The sequence below is a fragment of the Thunnus thynnus genome, chromosome 2 (genome assembly GCF_963924715.1).
Source record: "Thunnus thynnus chromosome 2, fThuThy2.1, whole genome shotgun sequence".
NCBI lineage: Eukaryota > Metazoa > Chordata > Actinopteri > Scombriformes > Scombridae > Thunnus > Thunnus thynnus.
Window position 1 is genome coordinate 7750084 of NC_089518.1, and position 18205 is coordinate 7768288.

At 40.5% G+C, this 18205-nt stretch overlaps 1 protein-coding gene across 3 annotated transcripts in view; it reads left to right on the forward strand.

The window, feature by feature from the left end:
• unc5db (unc-5 netrin receptor Db) overlaps positions 1-18205 on the forward strand; it is a 185807-nt gene that overhangs the window by 114722 nt on the left and 52880 nt on the right. For all 3 annotated transcript variants that reach the window (XM_067601621.1, XM_067601607.1, XM_067601612.1), the window contains exons 5-6: positions 9343-9523; positions 10282-10449. In XM_067601621.1, the coding sequence (XP_067457722.1) occupies positions 9343-9523; positions 10282-10449 (349 nt within the window). The remainder of the gene's footprint in view (positions 1-9342; positions 9524-10281; positions 10450-18205) is intronic.

The following is an 18205-nucleotide window of genomic DNA, read 5'->3' on the forward strand; positions in this document are numbered from 1 at the left end:
AAATGGAGACACTCTGACCTCCTGTGGAGCTAACAGTACACCAGATCTTTACCATCATTATCTCTACACATCTCCACAATACTGCCAGTATAGGCCAGTTGCAATATGCCAGTTACTACTGGCGCATTGTGATTTTTAACTTAATTACTGACTAAAACAGTGAGTGACTTCATTCCCTCCAACACTCAGTGAAAAGCACCGATTAAGGGACTGATGATGCAACACCAGGTTGCTCCAAAATCACCAGATCTTTCAAAACTGGATCACACTTTTTCAACCCCAAATGTCCTCAAATCTTCACTTTTACAAAGAACAGCCAAATAAATGGATGAAAGAGCAGAATGAGAGCCAATATACAGCACAAAGCTTATGTTTAGTGCATGAGGGCCCAAGAGGATTATAAACCTCAAAATCATCAATACAGCATTTTATGGGAATTCTCAACTCTCAACAGCTAGAAAACGATTTGTTTGCCTGTAAATGTGCTGATCACTGTGCACTCCTCTCTACTTTCTTGAGCTAGTTGTTCTTCAATCACTCTTTCCAGTACCTCTCGCAATAACTGTAATAAAGGGATTTACTGAAATGACCTCCATTGGTCTACAGATAAAAAACTCTCAACAGGCTCTACAACCCTAAAATGTAGTTTTCAGTGTCGTTTTCTTTAATAAGAGCTGCACTTTCCCAAAATTTTAGCCACAGGGTTAGAAAGGCTTTAATAACAGCCTCACCAATATGGAGGTTATAGCTTTAGAAAATGTTTGTAACTGTACGCTTTGTGACAGGCGCACCAGCTGACCTCAGTAAAAAAAATGTAACTTCCAAAACTAATCTACTCCTTTTGCTGGAATATGAAATATATGTTCCAATTTCAACAATACTACTGCTATTTCCTGCTAAATTAGTTCTGGCAGATTTTCAACAGCACCATCATCACTTTCTGTCACTGACTCAGTTTCTACTTCATCATGTGATACATCAGCAGAACAGCCGGCCCTCATGTTATCAGAGGTATCTGACACTTGTACCAGGTCCACAAATGCATCCACACTGCCTTATAAATCTCTCAATGTGTGTGGACGATGCTTCTTCTTTTTGTGTGTATAAAATGTAAATATTTGTCTTGAAAGGGAAACCGAGAAACACACAACCGACTGTCTCGTTACTCTGCAGATGTGTTCTGATATTAACTAAAACATCTCTGTGGAGAGTTCACTGCATATAAAAGTTCCTGAACTGGAAGCCGTCTGTGTAAACTGAGATGAACGAGCTTTATAGACGCTCCAAGTCTTGAACGTGCATGGACAATATACATATATGCACTGATAATATAATGATGATGTAGTTTATAATGTTATTTAACCCGGAGGAGTTTTGGGCTGTTTTGTTTTTTCATACTTTTGAATTTGCCTTTATACATCACTTTAAAAAATGTTTAACATGCCAATGTTTGGTATCTTTTTTTTCAGCACATCACCTATATGACCAGACAATTATTTTTTCACTTTGACATACTATATAATCATATTGGACCAAAATACACACAAAATAAATAAAATCTGATTTGGAAAATTGTTGAAACACAAACATGTTCAACAAAGCATTTTAAAGGTTGTAAATATAAACATATAATGGTAACACTGAGATCAAATCAATCTATATACATCTATTTACAACAAAAAGGAGATGTAACAACAGGCGTTTTTTTTTCCTCAAAATAGTCGATATAAACTATGAGACAAACTATATTACAGGCCTCGCATTCCCAGAGTGTAGTGAGGTTCCTAAATAGTGCAAATATAATATGTAAAGGTAACACTGAGATAAAATCAAACTATAGAAAACTATTTACAACGAAAAGCAGAGGTAGTAAATGACGAAGATATAAAATAAATGCGACGCATCAGTAACGTGATTTTTATATCAACGTATCTCCGTTTTTACTTTGTTTAACAACGCTGAACAAAAACTAGCAGAGTTTCAAGCCGGAACTTTAGACAGACGTTGACAGCAACACGTTTTTATGCTACGTCCTGAAGCAAACACGTCATTTGATCACGCCGGCGTGATCGGTGACTCCTGAGGGTTAATATCATTTGTACCTACTGCTCTCTCTTGTGACACAATGTTTGCACACACACACGTCACTGAAAGAAAAAAAATGCATCAGCAAATTAAAATAAATATACAGTATTTCCTCAAATACAAAATAGCCAAATAAAGACAACAAAACAAGAGATAAACTTCCTGTCATATAATGTGCATGGCAGCTAGATAACAGATAAACAATAATACAAACAAATATATCAACTTATTGTTGAGGAGGTGCATACAGCTTTATTCTGTAACGTATTTCTGGTAAAAAAATTAATAGGAACAGAAGTAATATAGAAGTATTACAATATCTATGATTAAATAGATAAATGTTACTCAACCTTAACGTAGAGGACCAGAGAGCAGAAAAACAATCTGCAATATTCCAGCTAATTTAATAGATTCTGAACTCAAGAACTGTAAAAGGGCCAAATATGATTTCCATGACTGACCAGAGAACAGATCCTACTGATGTGATGTTACATGTAATTACTTTAGACACGTTGATTTTAGCTTGCTTCTTATTATTTCCCCTGTAAAATACAAAGCACATTAGACAGACATACTGCAGCACAGCTTTCATACGTCTGTGGTGTTTTGTATGTGGATGAGTTGAGTCTGTGTGGCAGAAAGGTTTAGACAGGATTTACACAGCCTTTTGCTACCTTCCCATATCCTCTGGTTTTAAGCTGACAGTTATTTAGCCTAGCTCCTAGCTGCAAAGCAGAGAGACACACCATCATACATGAACATTTATTTCCAGGGCAGTAAACTCAACACCCACACAGTGTATCTCTATCAAGGCAGAGCCGCTAGCTTGGCTACAACACAGGTACACGTATTATCTTCACTGAAATGAATGCTAAATTGATTTAGTTACACTGCAGGTTGCAGGTTTATTTTTCGGGAGTTTTTACATGAAGCACAAAAAAGCAATTTTGAGAAATAATATAGCCATAAATAAATAAAAGCTAGCCATAGCAAAGTTGAGCTAGCATTAACTGAACTAAATGAAGTCATGTAGATGTATCTGAATTACCAACCCTTAATATCAAGGATGCCAAACGATTAGGTGAGAGTACTCCTGCACATGCATGAAACGTCCCACTCCCGCTTCTACAGATGTTCATGGAGCATGTGCAGTAGCTGATCACAGTCACTGTTTTAATTGAATTCATCAGAATTTTCTTTGAGTCATGTACAACAAACAAGAATAAAGTATTTAATGAACATAAACACAATTCATTCATTTAATGCGAACATATTTCTAGTTTGCTGATCAAACACATGCCTTAGTTGATATTTTTTTGAGTGTGGAGCATTTTAGCCTCTTTTATTCCTTGTTTTGGTTTTACAGCTGTTTGACCAAAAAGCTTTGATAAGCTCACAGGCTACCTGCTAGTTAGCAGCTAGCTGGTGAACATAGTGGAGCATTTAGCAGCTAAAGAGTCATTAAATCCTTCTGATGCTCTGTGTCTGCTGGATGTGTAACATAACAACTTTATATTGGGTCAGATGTTTTCAGCTCGTTCCCCCAAGTAGCCAAAAAAACTGAACTACTGCAGCTTTAAGTACATTCAGATGAATTCAATATAAAGTTCAGTTGAAAACCAACCAATCATGCATGTGAACGTCTGTCTGACCAATAACATGTTTTGTTGACTTTTTGTTGCTTTTCCAGAGTTGAATCAATATGAAAAGTCCCAGCATGCAAAGCTGAAGGAAGGAACCCACAAAGTTTCCATCAAAAACATTACATTGAAAGCAAATGACAGTGAAGCAAATATTACAGATATTCAGACATCAGGTTTTAACCTCAACGCTCAGACATCTTCAACAGATAATCAACAGAAACACTTGTGGTTGTTTCCTGTGAATCCACATTTAGCAGACAGGTGTGTGTGATCGTGTCTGTCGGTGTGAATTGCAACATGCAAATTCTCAAGTGTTTTCCTACAAAAATACCTTCATACATCGAACCCAAACAGCAGCAACTGTAATTTCCCAATGGTTAATAGAACGTAGGAGCGGCTTATTTGTAATTTCGTTTCAGTGCTACTGATCCAAAACCAATCCCCCACTTTACTTGACAGATAACAGGGGGTGTGAATGCAGAGCAGATCTTTTAACTCTGGGAGAAAGGAGTCCATGAGAACCCTGTATAATGAGTTTCTTTTGAGAGGTTACTCTGAGAGAAAATGTGAAATGAACAGCCAAACAGGAAGCCAGTTTCAACTTCCCTGAATGAAAGCCTTTAATCCAAGATGAATCCCCTTGATCTACAGTAGCTCAGGTAGACAGCCCGAGCTATGGCACAAAAGGGAATCAACTAAATGCTTCTGCACTTTGATACAAGCTGTTCTCTGTTGAGCTTCACAAAGACATTGCGATTCTACTCCAAAACAAGTTAGCATTTAACTCCGTCCCACCTCCTGCCTCCTCTGCACTTGTTTCTACTTTCCGATCCCGCTGCCTGGCGTCTCTGTTATTTTCTCATAGGTCAGAGAAAGTCTCCTAGAGAGCAGATGATGAGCTTCATTATTAAGCCAAGCAATTACACACACACACAGCCTTCCTCATCCCAGGCCGAAGCCGGGAGCTCCCTCTATTTATTTCGTTAAGATAAGACAGATCGGGGTGGAATAGTAATGCAGCGCCACATAGCTCGGAGGGGAGGAGAGATGGCATTTGGGAAGCAACGGGGGAGGCGGATGGGCGACGTGGGCCCACTTGTGTTCTCCCTGTATCTTTTCTGATTAACCTCCAGAGCGGGAGAGCACAGCTGAGCCGCAGATAGCTCCCTCTGACTCTACCTGCTGCTGTCAGGCTCGCCGTTCGTATGAACACACCACGCCATGCTGAGTTCAAAGCATCTGCGGGTATCTGCGTGTGTGTGTGTGTGTGTGTGTGTGTGTGTGTGTGTGTGTCTTCATGTGTGCTGCTGATTGGTTGCAGGGAGAATCCGCCGGGTGGATTAGTTCTGTGGTTTCTGACACGCTGCTCGGCAGGTCCCATCGGCGTCCCCTGGTCCCCCGGGTACGCCTGACGGAGACGCTTAATCCATGTAATTGCGTTGATGAGATACTCAGCAATTAAAAAGTTCTGCCGCCCACATCGGCTCCACCGCAGGCGACTGAGAGCTGCCCCAAAGGGGAGGAGATCATGCTAAATTGTGACACCTGAGCATGACTCAGCAGACATATTTTTCACCTCATAGCACTGAAGTGCACCGTTTGCACTGCGTCACCTTGACATCAAATGACCATTAGACCTCGGTTTGGGGCGATGAGGCACACAAGCGCGGGGAAAAATGCGTCAGCTGGCAAGGTCTTGATCACTGCTCTTCTCATAAGTCTTGATGATGGCTGCGAAGTCACCCATTACATTGCTCTTCTGTCCTCTAATTGCCCCACAGCCGACACATTTCTCAGCATCTAATCATCAGCAAATGTCATCTGAATGAGCTGGTTGTGTGTGTGTGTGTGTGTGTGTGTGTGTGTACTCACTCCTAAGTAGATGAGAGGACCTGGCTGCTGTGCAGGGCTGGAGGAGGTGACCTTCAGGGGCGGTCCGGGTAATGAAATCACAAGGAGGAAGCCCTGATGTGGGGCCCCCGCCTGGAAACCCCTCTGTCAAGACTGACACTGATGACCGCATCCTAATTGAAACAAATGTGCCAATTAGGCAATTCATTTCTCACATCCTCCGCCACACACTTGCTGGGCTAATTTGTATTTGTCCCTTTTTTTTTTTTTTTCTCACTATGCCCCCCACCTTCCTCCTCCTCCTCTCTCTCCCTGTCTGTCTTTATGTATCTCTTTCTCTCTCTCTCTTCCCTTCTGCCTGGTGAATCTTTTCATCATTACCCAAGGGCTGTTAGCGGCAGACAGACAGCTAATGTGCAGCGTGGCCCCAAACACTGCGAGGGCCGGCTCGTGCCACACGTTAATTGCCTCTTTCAAGTCACAAATTTCCCAAGATAAAATTGAAATAAATACATAAAGAGTGGAAGGGTGGGGGGTGCCAACACTTGTGTCACCCATTCAGTGACAGATTACTTTAATCATGAGGAATTAGACTCTGTCCCCCAGTCCTCTGTCTCTCTGTGTTTTCTTACCTACCAACGAGGCGAAGCACTTTACCTCTGATGAAACCCCGGCTAAAGGCTATCTTTTAATTGTGGAAAAGAATCTGGGAGCCTTTGAAGATCGGCTTCTAAGTTTTCTTCAAGGCAAGCAGCCGGGGGAAAACACAGGCTTCAGTCACTGTAATCATACTGTACTCCTCTCCTCTGAAAAAGGAAAATTCCCACTGCTGCCAACAGTGGAGCAATAGACTGAAATAGGTGTGGAAAAATACCAGAATGTGAGAAATGATTACTGTGTTATGATGTTCATTATCATTTTTATTCATGTCAATATATACCTGCAATCCATCATCCCTGGGGTCTGTGTGTCATTTCTATTTACCCAGTGTTTGCATGCCCACAGGCACTTCCTATTTGCATCCAGCCTGAGTGTTGTTTATTATAAAGGGTGCTGCACGCTTCCTATAAATCCATCAGCCTGGCCCATTCTGCCACACTATGAATGTAATTTGCAAACGCAGCGATGCAGCTCTCTTACCAGAGTAGAGGCAGTAAAGCGTCACTAAGTTTGTAATTCATAATTAGTTTTCCTCTCTGTTGCTGGTAATTGGTTATAGTGCTGCTTTTGACTGCCTAATGGCTTTAGTGGTGGTGGTTTTACAGCAGGGTGGGACTTTCAGGGTGCAGGTGACCAGCAGTTATGAGCGGCACTGTGCACTTTTAAGGGGAGCGGATCCGAATATGAGAACTGGAGGGTTCAGTACAGGTTGAAAAGTCTGCTGTAACAGCCTCCTCCTGAAAAATCTCTCTCCAGGAGCTCTGTGTCTCCTCCAATCGCTGGCTAAAGTTTACAATCACTGCTTGATGCACGGACATCGGAACAGCGTGGAGAGAAGAGAAGGAGGTTCAGACGCTGTTATACAATCTGATGAGCAGAGTTCATCTTGTCCACAAATAATTTTGGTTAACGAGGAAAAAACGAGTTGGGAAGAGATGAGAAATACCATATGGATGAGTTTGGTTTTTTTTTCAAGCTAACGTTATTTTCTCAGCTAACCCGAGCTGGTGTGTTTTTGCTAAACTTGGAATCCAATACAAGCTAAAAGAAACCAGCGCTGTCCTGTACCCAGAGATCATGAATGAAAAGATTGATTGTAAAGTTTCACTATCCTCAAATTTAAACAAATTGATCTTTCAGTAGCGCACCACTAACGTTAAACGCAGTGTTCATGTTAACTTAATGTCAGACATGTGACGGGAGAGAGGAGCAGAAATGTAGTGTAGAGGCAGCTCGGAGCTGTGTGTGCATATGTATGAGAGAGAGACGGGAGGGGGGGTCAGGAGGTGAGACAGAGAAATATCAGCCCATATTCAAGCTCACAGATACAGAAGACCTTGATGACAAGAACGGACTACTGAGTGTAAATAAAGCTGGTGCATCTTCTGAGTGCTTCTAAAGAACAACATAGCGATGAGGAGGCCACAGCAGAGTATATCTGATTATTCAGGGAGAGGAGGCTTCATGCTCATCACTCTTATTCTGTTATTGTCGGAGCAAGGCCTTATTCTGGTTTCTTTTACATGAGACTTGGTTTTATTTGTATTATTTGTAAGATAAATAAAGGTGTTTCACATCACAAATTGTGTCTGTATTGCACGTTCAAACATTAACACCATCCCATAATAACAGGTAAATAGATATTTCCTCCAGGAGTCTGTATGGAGCAATCTGTGTATATACAGAGAATTAACTGGAAATTATAGAGAAACATCTAAATAATACATTAAACAACCTGTTAGAATTTAGCAAACTGAATAAACTGTAGATTTAGTCACTAACATCTTATGATACTTACTAAACTAAAACAATTTAGATGACTAAAACTAAATCTGAGAAGCACTTCATTAGCAGCATAGTGATCATATGTCTATTGAAAATGAGAACAGACTCCACTTAAATTAGCTTGAAGCTAACTCTGGTGCAGTACATTTATGTTTAACACTGTACATGGTCCCAATGAATACAATACAACTTCTACTGTTGTATATGCAGTTTTATTGATGATTCGGCTGAAGTGAATGACTTCACCTGTGATCCACAAACATCCCACATCATTCAGAAGTCAGTGTCACGTTCACTGACAATGATGCATGCCAGAGCCATCGTTTGTCTTCAAAGTGTCTCCGGCTGTCAAGTGTGACCCTCATCTTTTACCGTACACAATGCGGCCTGACGTGCAGGCAGGGACGGCTCAGCCGCGGCTCTGAGTGCAAACTAAATGAGATCTCCAGCTTTTCAAATTAGCAGCACTGACACTGATATTGACTTTTATAGCTTATGTGTTCAAGCTGCAGCTTTTTAATTGGCATTTATTTTCTATCTGCTCATGCAGCATGTGTTTGTAATTTTAAGAACAGATCTGGTTTATTACAACCCAACGCCTTGTTTGCAGAGCTTTGTCCATCACAATTCACAGACCCATTTCAGAAAAAGGCCTCACTGATATAAAGTAGAAGAGGCTCTCAGGATGCAAAATTATTATTTCTTTCATGTGCAAAAAGTGACAAAAAAGCCAGAGGAGGTTATATGTGATTATGATTATGTGAATATGATTTTAGCCACACACACCTGACGCTGTCTTTTGCAAAGTCTAGATTCAGTTACTGTTCTTTACATCCCAGCATACAGACTGGTTTACTGGTTTAACCTCCTAATGAAAGCAGATTATCTGCCTCTCTTGTAGTTTTCAGTTCAGTAGAACGATGGTGACAACTAGGAAAATATGTCCCAAGTTGTAATAAAGCAGAATGATCTTTGTTTGTTCCTGATCTTGTCGCTGCCTCATCTTACTGTCTTATGTTGTGATATTTGTGACTGAATTGCTTTTCAACTTGGTTTTTTTGAGAACATCTTGCCAAAAGACTGCAGTTGAAAATAAATTGTCTCTGTCAGCTAACAGCATTTACACAAGTAGTAATATCTGTGTTTTCCTTTTAAATAAATTCATAAAAATGGAGTTTTGGTGTGACACTTCCTGTGGACAGAGACAGAAGTGTCCACATATGACACCAGAATTTGAATCGAGCACATCAAGCACATACTGGTACTTATATGTAATGTTTTGTTCCTCATATCTGTGCTTGTTGCTCCTCTCGTACAGGTGGAATGGCTGAAAAACGAAGAGCCGGTGAGCTCCCTGACCGACGACAACATCGACACCCGGGCCGACCACAACCTCATCATCAACGAGGCGCGTCTCTCCGACTCGGGCAACTACAGCTGCCTGGCCAGCAACATCGTGGCGAAGAGACGCAGCGCCACAGCCACTGTGATCGTGTTCGGTACGGCGTGCTCTCAGCTGCTCTTATTGCCTGCTACAACACATTACAGTGAACCGACACACATGGCACTTCACATCAATTAGTTTGGGTTTCCTGCACCCCTACACAAGTGATTACAAGACCCATCTCCACGTTTCCTCTGAAGAGCCATGTTTCCTCTTTATTTTGATGAATGTGTTATTCAAAGACTCAATTTACTGCCTCTCATTTAAAATCAGTGTGTACTTTATGAAAGGAAATGAGCCACTGTGTGTCTTAATCTCATTTAAAAGGAGTGTTGGTTATTAAGTATTTATTTGCCAGAGGCCTTCCAGCGATGCGGGTTCACCCGCTCTGAGAGCTGCTAAACATTCAGCTTCCACACACGTTAGACAGAGAGATCATAGAGTAAACTGCTTCAGTCAGAGCGCTAAGTGGTCGACTCCAACCTGTCGACCAGTATGAGTCAGTGTCGCCTTTAGAAATGGCAATTCCATTTAATGGCTGTTTTCTCAGCTTTCACACAGTTCCACGCCTTTATCTTAATCCAAGAGCAAGGAACATTGAACTGGCAATTAGGAGAGAGGGGGCTGTATATCCACCACAGTGAATGCGATGTGCTCAATCTGTTTCAGCCGTTACGCATTGTTGCCTCGCAGTGCCTCGGAGCCTGTATAATCATTAATAACCCCGGCTCTTGTTAGAGTATTTAACAATGCCAGAGTTCTGGAAAAATAATAATACCTCTCCTTCCTCTCGTACTCCGTTGAACTCTGCAGTGAACGGCGGCTGGTCCCTGTGGACGGAGTGGTCGCCCTGCAATGTGCCGTGTGGGCGAGGTGTCCAGAAGCGATCTCGAACCTGTACTAACCCGGCACCTCTCAACGGCGGGGCTTTCTGCGAGGGCATGTCCGTACAGAAGATCACCTGCAACGCTCTCTGTCCAAGTCAGTTCCACTTAAACTTCTGCATGAACACACAACACTGATGCACAGATACAAAAGTTACTTTTCTCAACATGTCAGAAGTTATTAATTCTCGGCTGACATGTCAAAGATTATGACAGGCTGCCAAAAATGTAAAAACAATGTTCACATTTCATTTGCTAATGATATTGATGGATGACAAGCTATTAATTATTGAAACTTCTAGCATGATTTCTTCTTTCCCTTTTGTTTTCAGATGACATACTGTACTGCCAGGTCTTATTTAAGGCATCACAGCATGTCACACACATTAACATATTAGACATTTATCCCTTGCTGATATCCAGCATGACTTAAATCACTCAATTGAGCTTAAATTCCTGCCTCATTAGCATTACACACTAGCAATAATAAGGATTGCAAGGGACAGATCCACGGTGACCCGACAATATCCCTGCAACACTGGAGCGAGCGGTCGTGCTGCATGGAAGAAAATAAAAAGAATAAAAAGAAGAAGTGGGGATTTATGATGCAAAATAAAGTGAGTGGAGGAAGCAGCAGTCAGAGAGGGGACGTGAGTCAGTGTGCTGTGTGATTCAGGAGGTGAGCTGAGGTACCTCTCAGAGAAATGAGTTTCCACCATACAGGAAACAAACAGGGAGGGACTGTGTTCCTCTGACTGGAGGGCTGAGGTTTATCTAAGTAGTAGTGTGAGTGCTGTATACATTCAGTCTCAGAGTTGTATTACTACATCCAGTTCTTAAAGCTAGGGCTGCTATGGAGGCAGATATAATCATATTGGTCTGATTAAATCATAATAGGCAAAAGCCTAAAGAAAACAGTTGGTAGAGTGAGGGTTAAACATTCACAACATCGCACTATGTCTGTTACATTTAGGTTGAATTAAGTAAGTTTTATTTTTGTTGCTTTACGAGAGCATTGTACAACATACAAGAGAGAAAACAGAATTACATGTAGCATCCCTGTCTGCTTGGTTTTCAGGCTCTTCTTTATTATTAAGAGCCTCGTCGGATATATCGGAGCTTTCACAATAGCCTGAGCTTCACTCCTGGTTAAAACTTGGATGCTATTTACAAGACATAAAACTTGAAATTTTGATACAATATGACATGAAAGTGGGTTTAGCTTTGAGCTAAATGCTAACATCAGTCTGCTAAAGTAGTTTGCAGTATGAACATTTTGCATTAGCATTGAACAGGCTGTAGGTACGTTACATTTTCTATTGTCTATTAGTTGCATATGAATGTACTGATGCCCTTTAGCTCTGTGCATTGATGTTTAACTGCCTGTAATATGTATGTAGATGTAAATCTTAAATCTGTGACAGATCTAAATCAGATATGTTTGATATCTACACCCTGACATATAAACAGGTCCTTTCTACACAGATGTTATCTCTGCTGCGTATTTCTGCTGCAACATCAGTTGTGAGACAGAGGAGGAAGAAAGGAGATGACCACAAGGCTTCTGGAAGAGGCTGTTTTGCTTCTGAATAATTAAAACGAGATGTTATAAACTTTTGTTTTCCTGCTGAGCCGTGCCTGGCAGACACAACTAACACATAGACTGGTCATCCTAGGTTCAACCCAGTGGCAAAATGAGGCTTTGAGGTGAAACAGATTGAGCTAGTCTCATATTATATACAGTATATATAATTAAATGTGCTGAACATCTAGTGTGAGCATCTTTTCTGTATGTGCATTTAAAACTAAGTTGTTTATCTGTTGTAGAGTTTTCACCAGCCTGATCAGCCCATAGTGTGAGAACCCAAACAAAAAGTCGGCCCTCGAGGTGCCAGACCAGTAGGTGGTAAATCTGCAGAAGCAGAAGATGTTTGAGAAAATCAGAAAAGACAGAGGAAATAAGGTTTTAGGAAAAGTTGGAGTTTGGAGTAGTAAACGGTACAATCAGCAGCTGTCTTGTACATTGTGTCAGCATGGGATGGTGTATAAATAGCACACCATTTTAAGGACATTTCACATGTGATGTCTAAACATTTTAGGCTTTTTGTGTGTCATTTAATACCGTTTATTAAGTTTAGGTACAAAAACCACTTGGTTAGGGTTATGGAGAGATCATCATTTGGGTTAAAATGTTCCAATGTGACCAGTTAGTGGTCTTGAACAGTGCTCTCTTGCTGCTCTCGCAACTTTTAATAAACCAAAAAGTGACGCAAATATAGCTATAGGTCACTTTTGGCGACTGAGCTTGAACATGCTCAACTCTGAATGTCTGTATACATCATCAACATGAGTGAAATGAACTGTTGTATAATCGTCCTCTGTGCGGGGGGGCCGGGCCCCTGTAGACTCTCCACTCTGTAATTCTCTACATATTGTCTGGAGTTTGGACGTTGGCGAGGTCGTCCAGTCAGCTGCTTCATGCCAGTTTGTTCAGTTTGAGGCTTCAGACTGCCAAGTCACAGATGGGGAAAGGCTTTAAACTGGGTCACCTATGTAGTAGAAATGTGCAATTATTTTTAAAATTGGTGCCCTGTGACTAGAGAAAACTTCCCATACTGCTCTTAAATCCTACAACAACCAGAATGCATTGCGTGCGTCCTGTCCAATGAGATTCTACTGATGGTGTGTTTACAGCCAGCAGAGCAAAGACAAAGTTAGTGAGCAGCAGCATTATATCTCTTTACTGAGGCTTATTTTCATTTACAAAACATTTTATATAACGTAGCGGTGTGTCAGTTACATTATGTGGATCGATGCTGCACAGTGCTGCTAGATACAGCCGCAGGGTAGAGCTAACACAGTTGCTGATGTGCTGTTCTGTATTCAGCAAAATCCAATATCATATTTTGTCAGAAAACAAAGTCAGGTTTACCAAAGCATCGCAAAGTTTGTTTTCAGTCTGTCTTCATTCTCCCTGATGAACGTCAGCGGGCATCGGATAATGATGCAGCCACCTGTCCGGCTGCAGGCGCCTTCCTCTCTGCTTCCTCCTCCACACTCTGTTTTGTCTGATTCCACAGCACCACATTCAGCCTGATAAGTTGTAGTAGCAGCACCTCATCTATGCTACGACATTATATTATAAAGTTAGAGAAACTCAGCACTGTTGTGTCTGATTCAAGAGCACATTATTCATATTGCTGCTACATTTAGGCTGTTTTGTTTTTTTAATTATTGTTAATTGCTATTCAATTGGCTTTTAAAGGGCAGAAATGTTCTTATTGTCATGAAAAGATAGCCATACAGTTAGTTACTTACTTCATTTTTATTTCTGTGTCATGACAAACATTAAATTATTATAATCCCACATGATATTACAAGTCACTGCTGTATATCAGACATTAAAAATATATCAAGACATGTTTTGGCTACACCAAGTAGCAGAAGACAGAAACAATACAAGCTCAAGGTTTATCCTGTATCCAGTTTGCCAGGTCTCCTCCTGGCAAACTGGCAAACTTCAATGTTTTGTTTGTGAAAAGTCAGCTCAGTCTTAGTGCATCATCTGTGCTCAGAATATCTATTTCTGCTGTTATGACTGGACAAAGTGTTGCATTGTTTCCAGTCATAAGAACAGAAGAAAATAAACTCAAACTCCTTTTTCACAATATAAATCTGCTTTTCAGTTTCCAGACTGATAAACATCTCATTTCAAAGTGTTTCTGCAGACATTTCACTGGCTGAGCCCCGAATACTAAATACTAATTATATGCAGTATGTCCTACTGCTGCTACTTTACCATTTTATATGATGATTCAATATGTGCAACACTGAATGCCAGTCAAACTGCGACTTTAGAATGTCACTATCAATTAAACTTCACAAAGAGAAAGCAAAATATCTTTTTTAAGATTAAATATATATATTTTTTGCATTTTATCTTAATTTTTGCAGCTTCTTTTCTTTATGCATTGCATTGTAGAACAACAGTGTCCATCAACAGCACACTCAAAAATCAAGCATGTTTTAGTACTTTGCATTAGTATGTAGAGTTGTATAAAACTCAGTAAAAGTTCCAGGTAAAGGCAATAAACTCAGCTTTAAACGTATCTGTTGGTATCACTATGCTAAACTTCAGGGTGAGTGTCATTTTATTATTTTCTTATGTGTATATCTAACTAATAAATCCAAGCTTTGTATTCATGCACACACACATATGCTTAAAATTGCCAGCAACATGCATTTTTGTTATGAAGGCGGCAGAGAAAAGGACCCTGTCAGCTGCCTGGATGTCTGAGCAGGAAAACCTCTGATGAGGAGGGTGATCAATAGCAATGACTCAGCTTTTGCTTTTCAAGGTGCAGTAACGTCTGGATTTCAAAACTCACTTTCAGGCTTGTAGGCTGAAACAAAAAAATGGAATCTCGAGATGCCGACTGACTTCACATGACGTTTGGGTCTCAAAGTTTTCAACTAGTTGCCTCACGCTGCCTATTAAAGCTGTCGACCTTTAACACGGGCGTACGAGTGGGGGAGGGTGGGATATGTTTGCAGTGCTGAGTTCACATGAAAAAAATAATTAAGTGCAAAAGAAGAGGAAAAAGAATCCCCTTCTTAAGCAGAGAAAAGCCGACTTGTGGCAGCGCCGTGGCCTGTGGGCCTCGCAGATCGACTGAAGTTGTGCGCAGCAGAGAGGGAAGCAGGTGTCGCCCTGTTACCGGCGTCGATCTGTGTCTTTGTCTGAGGAAGGGGATGCAGACAGGAGCAAAGCGTAGGCTGTGATGGACCCAGCTGTCTGACCTGCTGAGTGACAAGCCCGCTCAGTTCTGACAAGCCAGCCCGGAGTACTGCCTTAATGATGGTCTGAGTGCAAGGAGAGCAGGGAGGATGGATGAGGTCAGAGGCTGCACCATGACGAGGCAGATAGCCACTTAACAAGAAGTGGCGATGAGAGGAGAGAATACTAATAGAAATGAAGTGCTGGGAGAAAACAGGTGATTTAAACAAAGTCAATACGGATTGTTTATTGTATGGTCCCAAAGTGTATTGGTGGAAATGGCATCTACACCTCATTAGTTATCAGCTGCAGAGTATAATACAAAGAGGATGAACTGTTTTAAATGAAACTATGTAGCTTTTAAAGGTAGAAATAACAAATTATTCCTCTAAAAATGGAATTCATTAGCAATAAAACTGACCTTCATTATTCAACACGTGACCAGTAGCTTATGGTGGCTAATGTTAGCTAATGATAGATAGATACATTACTGCTGTATAACTGAAATTACGGAGTCAGTTGGGTAACATGATGACGCCTCTCTGAGCTGAGCATTTTGACTGTTGGAAGTTCAGTTTGCACTATTGTTGACAGATGCAGTGTCACATGACTGCAGTGTCCACATCTATCAAAGGGCAAAGTGATGCATTGTAAAGTCGTGTGCATGCTAGTAGTGAGAACACTGTTCAGCTTCATAGTCTCACAGAGGACACGTCTTTTCTTAATGTCAACAAATCTCTTGAAAAGACTAAAAACAGCAATGAATTGATACTAATGAGTATTTTGTGTGTATCCAAAGCCAAATATATAGATATATATAGATAGATATTCCTCTTTGTCATAGAGCTGCACTGTGACATGTTCCTTTGTTACCATGAACACACACACTGTAGTTTATTTTCACTCCCAGAAATACTCACTGAAGCAATAAACGTGTATTTATACACCACTGAAAATACTTCCAAACTATTTAATCTGAGCAACATTTACTAAAAAAATACAATGTCCAGCTGTTTTAGGGAATTATATACAGATCAATAAAGGATTTATTATGTGCTAAAGTTTCACAGATATAGATCCGAGAAAAAACCATGAAGTGTGTTCACTTTTCTTTGTCTCCGTTTGGCTCTTTAGATCTTTAAGATTCAGTAAAATAGTCAGTGGACTCTGCAGACAGACGTGTCTTTTGATGAGACTGACTATATCTTGGCTTCAAGTCTCTGCAGTGGCAGCCTGGTCATTAGATATCACAGCTACAGTAACAAGGCTTTTTGCAATTTCGCACATACTGTAAATGTCCATTTGGTTACTAATCATTGTCATTTTATGTAACATGGCAGGGATTAAACCTGTAGCCAGTTCATAAAAAGTGTCAGTCTACAACTACAACCATGTGAAATACTTTGTCTGGGAGGCTCCATGACAGAAAAAGTAAGTAAATAAATATATATAAAGACAAAAAATATATACATTACATATATATATATATATATATATATATAAAGACATTAAAGACTTAAATCATCCACAGTTTGTTAAAAGTGATGCAGAGTTTTGCCGAAGCTGCAGTCAGACAGATAAACTCATTCAACAGATTCAGAGCAACAAGTCATAGGGGAACCGTCAGCAGAAACAATCCACATACACTCACCAGAAACTGCCATCAAACTCAGAGGCACTCAGCATTCTCTCCACAACATACAAAACACATTGTTTGCATTTCTGAGAAGAAACCGCAAACAAATGCAGAGTGTAGGTAGGGCCCTTGGAACATCACAAAGGAAAATTACCTTCTCCACCACCCACAAGACTGTATTATGGGTATCGCAACTGCTGCCAAAAAATCTTCAGACGCCATATGGTCTCCCAATATTTGTTAAGCTAAGCATGATGAGCTCTTCCTTGATCAGATGACGGAAGAATCCCTGCTATTAGCATGCACCAGGCTGTCTTGGTTTCATAGCCTTGCATCAAATCCCATTATATAAACAGGCTGGGGGGTTAATGGGGATAAAATGTCTCTCAAGCTGTACCACCACATCACCCTGTGTGTCTCTCTTCTGAATATGTGTGTGTGTGCCCACTAAGGGAAAATAAGTTCAATTCACAGCACCGTCTGCAGTCATGTAACAGATAATACTACCTGTTTTATGTTTGAAATTTGGAAATAACTTTATAATATCATCTCAAAGAAATGTGCTTATTTGTTTTCTTTCCAAAAGTGAAAGTCCAGATGAATCCAATAAGTGTGTGGAGTTATGATGTGTTTAAGTTAGCTTAGCTTAGCCTGAAGTCACCGGGAAACAGCTAGCCTGGCTTTGTACAAGGTTAAAGCATGTGGCTACCGACACTTCTGAAGTTGGATAATGAACATTTTGTATATCTCATATAGAAAAAAAAAAGCATATAGTGGTTGAGGGGGAGTCACATGCTGTAACCATTTCTTTATGAACAACAGCTTGATGGGGACTGCCCATTGATCCGATGGCTCATTATTCCGAAACCCCAATAGTTGGAAAAATGTCCCATTGGACCAAAAGCCCATTAGTCCGACGGCCTGTTAACCTGAAAACAAAAGGTTCCCAACATACACACTCTGGAGTTGTTGGAGTTCAGTGACTGCTGAATTGAACAGATCTGGGTTACTGGTAAACATCTACTCCTTCTAATTGATCATTTATTATTTCTTTCAACTCATATACAGACACTAACTCATACGGCAAACATTTAGCATCATTCAGTATTCATTTTAGCTCCATGTAAAGTGAATAAACCAGATAATGCTTGTCTGCCTTAACAATGCAGTTTACACATTTGTATAACTGCTGATTTATTAAATCAGAGTTCTACTGAGTGAAACATGAATCCAAATTTAGCAGAAGACCTCAGTAATATATACAAAGTCTGTTTTGTCATGTAATAAACATCATCAGTGTCTGATAACCAATAAGGACGCACTGCCATCGGTTAGGTGCTCTGATTAGGCTGCCTCTGGTGTGCTTGTTAAAAAATGATTGTTTTATGGTGTGACAACACTGTGGTTAAGGTTTGGTTAGGTTTAGGCACAAAAACCACT